We start from the raw sequence: 13,387 nt of genomic DNA, 5'->3' as shown, positions 1-13,387 counted from the left end.
TTATTTCCTTTATGTGTATTAGCACAACACAAGAAAAAAACAGAAAAAAAGGCAAATTGGACATAATTTCACACAAAACTCCAAAAATGGTCTGGACAATATTGTTGGCACCCTCAACTTCATATTTGGCTGTACACCCTTTGGAACAAATAACTGCAATCAATCACTTCCTATAACCATCACCAAGCTTCTTACACCTCTCAACTGTAATTTTGAACCACTCTTCTTTTGCAAACTGCTCCAAGCTTCTCATATTTGAAGGTGCCTTCTCCCAACAGCAATTTTAAGATTTCTCAAAATGTGTTCAATGGGATTTAGATCCAGACTCATTGCTCAGATTGAATGTCTCCTTTGCATACAATGCTGCATGATACTGGCCATACAAATTAGTCTTGGACACATTTCAGTTCAGTTTTTGTTTATCGTAATGGCATCTCCTTTTATATATTTTGTTTGTGTCTAAAATGTATTCATCTAACCCCGATGGTTGTTGGATGACCTCTTTTTGTCTCTGTAGGTTGTCTCATTGCTAGTAGGCCTCCATACTATTAGCCAAGACTTTGCAGCAGTAGCTACCACTATGCCCCATCATTGACTGACAGCCATCTCTGCAGTGTATCAGTGCTGAGCCAGCTGTCACTCAGTGCCAGGGCATGTTTACAGTCATCGCCCACTATGTGCTGAGCGGTGACTGAAACCACACCTCTATAACTAAAATCCAAAGCCTGTTGGGAAAAGTAAACTTAATTTCCTCTTGGCTGCCACACTTTCAGTGTGGCAGCCGCACAGCTTAACCTTTTTACCTGCAGAATAATCCTACTATGGGATTAATCCTATATCTGCATGTCAATAGCATTTTTTTTTACATGACAGGTGCCCTTTAAAATAAAGATTTCACATGTAAGTTACCTTGAGGCTAGTGTTCTTGGTATGATGATTGTAACCCGGGTCCAATCTTCATAGTCCCCTTGAGAGTATGAGGTTGGTTCACCTAATTCCCTGGAACTTCCTTCACAGTCTTTGATTCCTGGGGATGCAGGATAACATCCCTCCCTTACGAGTGACCAAGACAGACCAGCATCATGAGAGTACTGTAGAAGGACTGGAGTTGTATTGCTGAATTCTTTTGTGCAACCTACATTTAACTAAAGCAAGTAAGAATACAGCATGTAATCGTCCATAATGTGTAAATAGATCAATGTTTAAGCAGATCATGCAATTTGACACAAATAGTTTTGCACATTGAGCTGGTCAACCTTCTACCGTGTTGACATGTGTAATACATGGGTACTGACGTCAATGAAAAAGGGAGCTTGTCAGCACAAAATGACTGTTCAAACCAAGAGCAACACCTTGTAGGGGACAGAGCTCTGCTAAAAAATTACTTATAGTAATTTTAACTTTAGTGCACAAATTCATCGTTACATTTCCCAAAAAGTGTTCTTTATTCAAATGAGCTAATGGTGCGCCAGGTGCAACATTGGCGTGAGTGATTAGTTCAGTACAACTTCCCATATGCTTGTCTTGCATTTACCTCTAATTTATCTCTGCCCCTTCCTCCCCCCTTTTCATTGATTGACAGCTCTGGCTTTACAGGAGTAGAAGGACGGCAAAAATACATAGAAAGCAAGATGTTTGAAAGGTGCATTGAATTGGGTCACCAGGAAAAAAGGGTATGATGACAGTAAAAAAAACTATACATGTACAGACATATCAGACTTATCTACTATATAATTGTCTAAGGATCACTTCCATCTTTCTGTCTTTCTGTCACAGATATTCATTGGTCGCGGCCTCTGTCTGTCATGGAATCCAAGTCGCTGATTGGTCATGGCAAAACGCCCACGACCATTGCCTCGACCAATCAGCGATGCCCGCAGTCCGGCGGCAATATGGCCGCTCTTTCCTCCCCGCAGTCAGTCAGTGCCCGCTCCATACTCCCCTCCAGTCAGCCCTCACACAGGGTTAATGCCAGCGTTACCGGACCGCGGTGTAACGCACTCCGGTTACGCTGCTATTAACCCTGTGTGACCAACTTTTTACTATTGATGCTGCATATGCAGCATCGATAGTAAAACGATCTAATGTTAAAAATAATAATAATAATAAAAAAAAGTTATTCTCACCCTCTGCTGTCACGTCCTCTCCTCGGCACTGCAAGCGGCAGGTTCTGCTTCCAAAGATGCTATGGGAGAAGGACCTTCCATGACGTCACGGTCATGTGACCGCGACGTCATCACGGGTCCTGCTCTCATACCAATCCTGGGACCGGAAGCTGCCGAATGCACCGCACACAAGCGCCGGAACTACAATGGGCTCTTCGGAAGGTGAGTATATGTTTCTTTTTTTATTTTTTAACCTGTTACTTACGTGGCTGGGCAATATACTACGTAGCTGGGCAATATACTACATGTCTGTGCTGTATACTACGTGGCTCTGTGCTGTATACTATGTCGCTGTGCAATATACTACGTGGCTGGGCAATATACTACGTGGCTGGGCAATATACTACTTCACTGTGAAATATACTATGTGGCTGGGCAATATGCTACGTGACTGGGCAATATACTACATGGCTCTGTGCTGTATACTATGTCGCTGGGCAATATACTACGTGGCTGGGCAATATACTACGTGGCTGGGCAATATACTACTTCACTGTGAAATATACTATGTGGCTGGGCAATATGCTACGTTATTGGGCAATATACTACGTGGTTCTGTGCTGTATACTATGTTGTTGTGCAATATAGTACGTGGCTGGGCAATATACTACGTGACTGGGCAATATACTACGTGTCTGTGCTGTATACTACGTGACTGGGCAATATACTACGTGTCTGTGCTGTATACTACGTGGCTCTGTGCTGTATACTACGTCGCTGTGCAATATACTACGTGGCTGGGCAATATACTACGTGGCTGGGCAATATACTACGTCGCTGTGCAATATACTACATGACTGGGCAATATACTACGTGGCTCTGTGCTGTATACTACGTTGCTGTGCAATATACTACGTGACTCTGTGCTGTATACTACGTCACTGTGCAATATACTATGTGACTGGACAATATACTACGTCGCTGGGCAATATACTACAATACTGGGCAATATACTATGTGACTGGGCAATATACTATGTGACTGGGCAATATGCTACGTGACTGGGCAATATACTACGTGGCTGGACAATATACTACGTGACTGGGCAATATAGTACGTGGCTGGGCAATATAGTACGTGGCTGGGCAATATTCTACGTGGCTGGGCAATATACTACGTGGCTGGGCAATATACTACGTAACTGGGCAATATACTACGTGACTGGGCAATATATTACAAAAGTTTCAGAAGTGAAGGACGGCATCCAATCCAGGTGAAAGAAGTAAACACTTTATTGTGCCAAAGGTGCGACGTTTCAACCCCTATGGGGTCTTTATCAAGCATACATAATATTCAAAATGACGGCCTTATAAAGGAAGTGGATCACCACCACCTGACAGGTCCGCCTACAAAATTTGCATACATAATAACTGGTGATCATATTAACCATAAAAAACATATATATAGTGAAACATACATAATTAAAATCTCATTGCATTCATATCACATGGCCACATTATTGGCAATAATGTTCAAATTCATAATAATATGCACATGTCAACGGTGAAAAGTAAATAAACAAAACCGCATGTCACCTGTAAGCCTATCAGAGGACACATGGGGGCTATTGCGAGCGTGAGCTGCCTATCACTGAACCCATATCACATCACTACTTAATTAGCCAATCTATGTCTCCGGTGAAAATCCAATCCAGGGCACTGACACATATCAAGCCCATGCGTTGGAGCCAATCCAAGCTCCATATCCGCTTACATAGAACCACCCCCCAGGCTGATCATTATGGTACCAAATAGTGACATAGGTAATAACATCATAGGCTCTCATTACTCACCTCTAGACATATCCGATTACAGTGTGTAAACCTGCCGGCCACACGGCAGTGCCAAACATGTAAAAACATGTGGCTTCGCCGAAAGCAGCCGAAAGGCACGCCCACCCCAACCGGCACACGTCCCATAAACTAGAATCACTGCAGGCTCTGTACCTGCATCCGCCCCCACTCAGGTCACATGACCAACCCGCGCGTCAGCCCAGCATACCGCACGTAAGCCCAGGACCGAGTACGCATGCCTGCCGGCTCACCAGCGGCGCATGTAAACACAGCGCCGCCACAGAGAGCCGACAGACACGCCCTCCGGCCCCCACGGCAATGTGCTAATGATCCATCGGTACCCTTGCTCACACTAAATGTGCTAATGATCCACCGGTACCCTTGCTCACACTAAATGTGCTAATGATCCACCGGTACCCTTGCTCACACTAAAGGGCTAATGCCATTAAACATGTGGACATACAAAAAAGGTATGTGAAGACATTAGAGCCCCCCATCTAAAGATATTTAAAGGTGGTCCTCAAAATTAACCCCTCAATCACTAAATAGGGCCATAAATAGCTAAAAATAGCTCAGACCCACCATACTCGATGGACAACTATATGGGGAGACATACACATGAATCGTCTTAACAAATATAACGCCATATCCATGGCTATATATCCATCAAGAAGGCAGAACGCCATCTCCAACAGACAGGAGAAGACCAGCCAATTTACTATATGTCAATTCACATAAATCTAGAAAAAATGCAATAAGTAGTATACCAATCACCACATTAAAAACAATCTAAACGGATGTGAGCCACACGAACCATATAAAGATAGATCAAGATACACATACTGAGAGATTGTAGTCAACATTTAACCCCCCAGGCTGTCGAGAACCCAACATCGATATCCATCTAAGTTCTTTCTTTTTTAATAGTTTAACCCTGTCCCCACCCCTACGGAAAGGAGGCACGCCATCAATCACCCTAAATCGTAACTGACTAACTGAGTGTCCACTCTCAATGAAGTGTTTAGGTATTGGTAACTCCATCATCTTGGTTCTGATGGTACTTTTGTGCTTGCTGATGCGTGCCTTTATTTCCATTGTGGTCTCCCCCACATATGTGAGTCCACAGGGACAAACAATAAGATAAATAACAAAACTTGAGGTGCACGTGTACCTCTCCCTGATGGAGTACCTCTGGCCTGTGTGAGGATGATTAAAAAAATCACCCTTGATCATATTCCCACAGCACGCGCATCCTAAACAGGGAAAATTACCAAATTTCGGGGGGCCCAACGTCCTCTGCACATCATATTTTTCATCAACCCACTAGCTGTATTAAAGGTGGACACAAACAGCTAGTGGGTTGATGAAAAATATGATTTTGAAACATTGGCACATTTTGCATCAGGGTCTGCCTGATATTGAAGAATTTGCCCTGCCGCCAATCTTATCCTACAAAAGAGGACGTAATCTAAAGGACAAATTGGTCAAATCCGACGTTGGTCCTACAGTGGTCAATGTGCAGAGGACGTTGGGCCCCCCGAAATTTGGTAATTTTCCCTGTTTAGGATGCGCGTGCTGTGGGAATATGATCAAGGGTGATTTTTTTAATCATCCTCACACAGGCCAGAGGTACTCCATCAGGGAGAGGTACACGTGCACCTCAAGTTTTGTTATTTATCTTATTGTTTGTCCCTGTGGACTCACATATGTGGGGGAGACCACAATGGAAATAAAGGCACGCATCAGCAAGCACAAAAGTACCATCAGAACCAAGATGATGGAGTTACCAATACCTAAACACTTCATTGAGAGTGGACACTCAGTTAGTCAGTTACGATTTAGGGTGATTGATGGCGTGCCTCCTTTCCGTAGGGGTGGGGACAGGGTTAAACTATTAAAAAAGAAAGAACTTAGATGGATATCGATGTTGGGTTCTCGACAGCCTGGGGGGTTAAATGTTGACTACAATCTCTCAGTATGTGTATCTTGATCTATCTTTATATGGTTCGTGTGGCTCACATCCGTTTAGATTGTTTTTAATGTGGTGATTGGTATACTACTTATTGCATTTTTTCTAGATTTATGTGAATTGACATATAGTAAATTGGCTGGTCTTCTCCTGTCTGTTGGAGATGGCGTTCTGCCTTCTTGATGGATATATAGCCATGGATATGGCGTTATATTTGTTAAGACGATTCATGTGTATGTCTCCCCATATAGTTGTCCATCGAGTATGGTGGGTCTGAGCTATTTTTAGCTATTTATGGCCCTATTTAGTGATTGAGGGGTTAATTTTGAGGACCACCTTTAAATATCTTTAGATGGGGGGCTCTAATGTCTTCACATACCTTTTTTGTATGTCCACATGTTTAATGGCATTAGCCCTTTAGTGTGAGCAAGGGTACCGGTGAATCATTAGCACATTTAGTGTGAGCAAGGGTACCGGTGGATCATTAGCACATTTAGTGTGAGCAAGGGTACCGGTGGATCATTAGCACATTTAGTGTGAGCAAGGGTACCGATGGATCATTAGCACATTGCCGTGGGGGCCGGAGGGCGTGTCTGTCGGCTCTCTGTGGCGGCGCTGTGTTTACATGCGCCGCTGGTGAGCCGGCAGGCATGCGTACTCGGTCCTGGGCTTACGTGCGGTATGCTGGGCTGACGCGCGGGTTGGTCATGTGACCTGAGTGGGGGCGGATGCAGGTACAGAGCCTGCAGTGATTCTAGTTTATGGGACGTGTGCCGGTTGGGGTGGGCGTGCCTTTCGGCTGCTTTCGGCGAAGCCACATGTTTTTACATGTTTGGCACTGCCGTGTGGCCGGCAGGTTTACACACTGTAATCGGATATGTCTAGAGGTGAGTAATGAGAGCCTATGATGTTATTACCTATGTCACTATTTGGTACCATAATGATCAGCCTGGGGGGTGGTTCTATGTAAGCGGATATGGAGCTTGGATTGGCTCCAACGCATGGGCTTGATATGTGTCAGTGCCCTGGATTGGATTTTCACCGGAGACATAGATTGGCTAATTAAGTAGTGATGTGATATGGGTTCAGTGATAGGCAGCTCACGCTCGCAATAGCCCCCATGTGTCCTCTGATAGGCTTACAGGTGACATGCGGTTTTGTTTATTTACTTTTCACCGTTGACATGTGCATATTATTATGAATTTGAACATTATTGCCAATAATATGGCCATGTGATATGAATGCAATGAGATTTTAATTATGTATGTTTCACTATATATATGTTTTTTATGGTTAATATGATCACCAGTTATTATGTATGCAAATTTTGTAGGCGGACCTGTCAGGTGGTGGTGATCCACTTCCTTTATAAGGCCGTCATTTTGAATATTATGTATGCTTGATAAAGACCCCATAGGGGTTGAAACGTCGCACCTTTGGCACAATAAAGTGTTTACTTCTTTCACCTGGATTGGATGCCGTCCTTCACTTCTGAAACTTTGGTATGTACTCCTCCACTTGGATCCTGTGGAGTTAGGACGAGCAACCATTGTATACTACAGAGTGCTGTCTGCCGCCATTTTGTTGTTTGGGCAATATATTACGTGACTGGGCAATATAGTACGTGACTGGGCAATATACTACGTGGCTGGGCAATATAGTACGTGGCTGGGCAATATACTATGTGACTGGGCAATATACTACGTGGCTGGGCAATATACTACGTGGCTGGGCAATATACTATGTGGCTGTGCAATATACTACGTGGTTGGGCAATATACTATGTGGCTGGGCAATATAGTATGTGGCTGGGCAATATACTACGTGGCTAGGCAATATAGTACATGGCTGGGTAATATACTACGTGTCTGGGCAATATACTACGTGACTGGGCAATATACTACGTGGACATGCATATTCTATAATACCCGATGCGTTAGAATCGGGCCACCATCTAGTTAGTAAATAATCTTAAAAAATAAAGCAGTTATTCTCACAATTATTACTCTCCAATGACTATGGCTATATTCATGTAACTACAGCATCTAATTTTACAAAATATTAAACATGTAGAAAGAACAATAAAAAATATTCAGTCACTGGAAGATGTTTGATCACTGGAAATATCAGTTCTAATCTATTTGTGCTGGTAATAAACAGGGAGGCAGGATTCATTTTGTTCTGCTATTACTTCAGCTGTTAAAGCTAGCAAGAGGTCCTGTACATATTTCTCAATGAGATGTCTACTTCAAGGTTGAGTCTGGTACTTTATGAAGGCTTAAAAAAATAAATGATGAATTACTTCTTTATTTAGGTTGTTTTGAGAAACCTTGTGAGTGATAACACCAGCCCAGCTGCTATGTCACAAGCTGTGCAGAGAATGTGTTAATGTGAAAGGTGTTGATGATCTTCACATTGCTGTTTAACACTCATGGTGGAATTCTAACAGAACAGTATATTAAACATAAACCCCAAGGCTTACAGCATATATGCCGGTTTTCCTTTTACATTACAAACCATTTGAGGAAACATTTTATTTAGAACACCAGTCCAGTCATATGTTATTTTTATAGATTATCTATAACTCTATCAAGTGGATTTTATGGTTTTAGCAAAACGTATAATATAATGTTATCCAATTTTTCTATATACTTTCTGCATAAGTTTCTAAACGGGTTTCAAGATCTCTTGATTTCATTCTATAGAACCTTTCAATATTGACTTAAAGTTAGGGCTCATTCAGACATCAATGATTTTTTGTGTACAGAAAAAAAAGACTAGTCAGTGGATCAGACTTTCATCAGTGTCACTATAACAACTATTAGGCTATATGCCCACATTGCGGATTTCTGTGCACACTGCATTTTACCTGCGGATCACCAGTGGATTTCCAGCGGATTTCCATCATTTTTTGTGCGGATTTCACCTGTGTTTAAACACGCGCGTATTCCTACTGAGGAGCAGGTGTAAAATGCTGCGGAATCTGCACAAAGAATTGACATGCTGCAGAAGAAAAACACAGCATTTCTGTGCGGAATTGTTCGAAGCATGTGCACTGCGGATTTGGTTTTCCATAGGTTTACATGTGACTGTACAACACATGGAAAACTGCTGCGAATTTGCAGCGTCCAATCCGCTGCAGGTCCGCAGGCAAATAATAATAATAATATTATTTATATAGCGCCCACATATTCCGCAGCACTTTACAATTAAGCGGGGACATGTACAGACAATAAATTCAATACAAGTTAAGACAATTTAACCAGTGACATTAGGGGTGGGATCCCTGCTCGCAAGCTTACAATCTACAAGGAAATGGGGGGACACAATAGGTGAAAAGTGCTTGTTATTTCAGGTCTGGCAATTATAATAAATAGGGATTTTCATATAAAGCTGCATGATCCGGTCATCAGCCTGTGTGTTTAAGTGCAATAGTCAAGTATCAAGTGCAGTTATCGTGTGCATGGAGGGTGTGGAGACAGATGAATAGTAGGGTGCAGATTCAGAATAATATTTGGAAGGAGTGAACAGGGCAAAGTTAGTTTACTGAGTAGTTGATGTGGTAGGCTTGTTTGAAGAGATGGGTTTTTAAAGCGTGCTTGAATAGGTCAGGGCTAGGTATCAGCCTGATCGTCTGGGGAAGTGCATTCCAGAGAGCTGGCACAGCACGAGAGAAGTCTTGGAGATGGAGTTGCGAAGTTCGGATTATGGTGGATGCTAATCTTAGGTCATTTGTAGAACGGAGGGCACATGTAGGGCGATAGACGGAGATGAGAGAGGAGATATAAGGCGGTGCAGAACTGATGAGAGCTTTGTGGGTGAGAGAGATGAGTTTATACTGGACCCTGTAGCGAATGGGTAGCCAGTGTAATGACTGGCACAAGATGGAGGCATCGGTGAAGTGGCTGGACAGAAATATGACCCTGGCTGCCGCATTCAAGATGGATTGGAGAGGAGAAAGTTTGGAAAGAGTGAGACCGATCAGAAGAGAGTTGCAGTAGTCCAGACGGGAATGAATAAGAGCAACAGTAAGAGTCTTAGCAGTGAGAAAGGGTCGGATTCTGGAGATGTTTTTAAGATGCAGGTGACAAGAGCGAGTGAGTGATCGGATATAGGGAGTAAAAGAAAGTTCGGTGTCGAATGTGACCCCAAGACAGCGGTCATGCTGCTTGGGAGTTATGGTTGATCCCTCCAGGGTAATTTCGATGTTGGGTAGAGTGAGGTTAGTAGAAGGGAGAAACACAAGAAGTTCCGTTTTGGAGAGATTTAGTTTCAGATAGAGGGAGGACATAATGTTAGAGACAGCAGACAGACAATCCTTGGTATTTTGAATTAGGGTAGGGGTGATGTCAGGGGAAGAAGTGTATAATTGGGTGTCGTCAGCATAGAGATGGTACTGGAACCCAAATCTGCTGATTGTTTGTCCAATAGGGGCAGTGTATAGAGAGAAGAGGAGGGGGCCTAGGACTGAGCCCTGTGGAACCCCGATAGTAAGGGGACGAGGAGAGGAAGAGGAGCCGGCAAAAGATACAGTGAAGGAGCGGTCAGAAAGGTAGGAGGAGAACCAGGAGAGGGCTGTGTCATTGAGGCCTATAGAGCGGAGCATAGAGAGAAGGAGCTGATGATCCACAGTGTCGAATGCTGCGGAGAGATCCAGGAGAATCAGCAGGGAACAATGACCTTTGGATTTAGCTGTATTGGATCATTAGAGACTTTAGTGAGAGCAGTTTCAGTGGAGTGTAAAGAGCGGAAACCTGATTGTAAAGGGTCGAGAAGAGAGTCATCCGAGAGATAGCAGATTAGACGGGAGTGGACCAAGCGTTCCAGGAGTTTAGAGATGAAGGAAAGGTTAGAGACAGGTCTGTAGTTAGCAGTGCAGTTCTGGTCCAGGGATGGCTTTTTAAGTAAAGGGGTTATAATGGCATGTTTAAATTAGGAGGGAAAGATACCTGAAGAAAGAGAGAGGTTAAATATTTTAGTCAAGTGAGTGGTGACCACTGGTGAGAGAGACTGCAGGAGATGTGAAGGAATGGGGTCACTGTTGCAGGTGGTAGGCCGAGCAGAAGCGAGGAGCTTGGAAACTTCTTCTGAAGCAGGCTCAAAGATGTCTAGTGAGCTTGAGGTGCGGCAGGGCATGGGCTCCAGGCACTGAGGAGATTGGACTGAGATATCCTGATGGATGTGGTTGATTTTTTTCTAGGAAATAAGTGGCCAGATCCTCACCGCTGAGGTTGGTGAAGGGGGCCTGTTCTTTAGGTTTCAGGAGGGAGTTTAAGGTTTCAAAAAGTCATTTTGGGTTGTTGCATAGTGAGGTGATGAGTGTGGTGAAGTTGGCCAGATGAAGGGCAGAGTTATAGGTTTTGAGCATGAACTTATAGTGGATGAAATCTTCTGCTAAGAGAGATTTTCTCCACTGCCGCTCTGCACACCTTGAGCAATGCTGAAGAAAGCGTGCTTGCATAGTGTGCCAGGGCTGCCGTTGTCTGTGTCGGGTCTTTCTGCGTGTAGAAGGTGCTGCGGCAAATCCGCAATGTGTGCACATACTCTTAACCAGGCATGAGTATGCCCAGACAATCCAGAGTATATTAAACCAACATAATCTTTATCATAAAATACATTTAAAAAACCATAACACATAAGAGTGTCACACAAGAATGCAGGGTTATATCGGCATCTACACAACCAGTCAAAGTAGAGTATATTCCATGTGGTATCAGACACAAAATTTGTTCACAAGTATTCAAATTTTAGGCTAGGTTCACATTGCGTTAAAGCAGCCCATTCAACACATGCGTTAAATGGGCTGCGTTAACGCAAGTGCCGCCATGCCATTGCGCTAGCGCAGATAGAGCTAGCAGATGCTCTATCTGAGCTAGCGGTGACGGGCCCAGAAGTGCTGCAGCCCGTGTCCTAGGGTCCGTCACTCAATGACGGCACATCACCCAAAATGGGTGTGCGCTAGCAATGCGTCCGAAATAGGGCTTAATGGCAGCATTAACGGACTGCGTTACACCGTGTTATGCTCTGTCTGTACATGTTTTTCTGGGTCTTGAGTTGAGCTAACAAACTTGTTTCTACATTATGCCCAACACACTTTATACACAAAAAAGTTGAAAGATAAAATAAAAACTTTAGGCTATGTGAACACGTTGCAGATTTGTTGCGGATCCGCAGAGTTTTTTCTGCTCGGAATTGCACCAAATCCACAAAAGATTGCTCAAGCAAAGTTAATCAATGGGAATCCAGAATTGGTGTGCACATGCTGTGGGAAATTCTGTCCTGATTCGCAGCATTTATTTTATGCAGCATGTCAATTCTTTTTGCGGATCTGCAGCATGTCTGCACCCATTGACTTACACTGAGTCAGTCAAATCCGAAGCCAAATTGCAGGTGTAAAAAGGTTTGCGGATTTGCATGCCAAAAGCACCGCAGAAAGGAAATGATTTCAGAAGGAGGAAGAGTGTGTGGGTGGAGAATATGTGTGTGGGTGTAGAATACAGTTGTGGCCAAAAGTATTGACTCCCCTGCAATTCTGTCAGATAATACTCAGTTTCTTCCTGAAAATGATTGCAATCACAAATTCTTTGGTATTATGATCTTCATTTAATTTGTCTTAAATGAAAAAACACAAAAGAGAATGAAGCAAAAAGCAAACATTGATCATTTCACACAAAACTCCAAAAATGGGCCAGACAAAAGTATTGGCACCCTCAGCCTAATACTTGGTTGCACAACCTTTAGCCAAAATAACTGCGACCAACCACTTCCGGTAACCATCAATGAGTTTCTTACAATGCTTTGCTGGAATTTTAGACCATTCTTCTTTGGCAAACTGCCCCAGGTCCCTGATATTTGAAGGGTGCCTTCTCCAAACTGCCATTTTTAGATCTCTCCACAGGTGTTCTATGGGATTCAGTTAAGTAAATAAGGCAGCACACTGCAGCGCTAGAACATACAAACTTGAAAAATGAAATTTGAACTGCATTACTGCACTAGAAATATGAAAAATGAGAGCTTTTAGCGCATAAAAATGGCCAATTTTATGTGTACCTGGTAGCCCCTTTACGGCATCTCTCTTATACCAGGTCCTACACTTGCCTTACCTCGCTGAGAATAAACGTCTCCATCTGAATGGGTACATGTGAAACCTCTTCCTAGACCAAAATTCTCTCTCTCTGTGGAGGGGTATCGGACCTGCTGTAATTAAAACACCTGTGGCTAGGAGGCGGAGTGCACGATCAGAAGGCTAGAGAATGAAAAATGAGAGCTTTTAGCGCATAAAATTGGCCATTTTTATGCGCTAAAAGCTCTCATTTTTTCATATTTCTAGTGCAGTAATGCAGTTCAAATTTCGTTTTTCAAGTTTGTATGTTCTAGCGCTGCAGTGTGCTGCCTTATTTACTTAACTATATACGAGTTGGCGACTCTAGGTTCAGCACCTGTTCACACTTAGTCTATGTT

The 13,387-nt window shown here is 43.3% G+C and overlaps 1 protein-coding gene across 4 annotated transcripts in view; it reads right to left on the bottom strand.

Annotated features, from left to right (window-relative positions):
* Window positions 1–13,387, bottom strand: part of RELN (reelin) — a 1,116,896-nt gene that overhangs the window by 189,092 nt on the left and 914,417 nt on the right. For all 4 annotated transcript variants that reach the window (XM_069765109.1, XM_069765110.1, XM_069765107.1 and 1 more), the window contains exon 28: window positions 910–1,145. In XM_069765109.1, coding sequence (XP_069621210.1) covers window positions 910–1,145 — 236 coding nt within the window. The remainder of the gene's footprint in view (window positions 1–909; window positions 1,146–13,387) is intronic.

Source organism: Ranitomeya imitator, chromosome 4 (assembly GCF_032444005.1).
Source record: "Ranitomeya imitator isolate aRanImi1 chromosome 4, aRanImi1.pri, whole genome shotgun sequence".
Lineage (NCBI taxonomy): Eukaryota > Metazoa > Chordata > Amphibia > Anura > Dendrobatidae > Ranitomeya > Ranitomeya imitator.
This window is presented reverse-complemented; position numbering and strand designations above follow the sequence as displayed.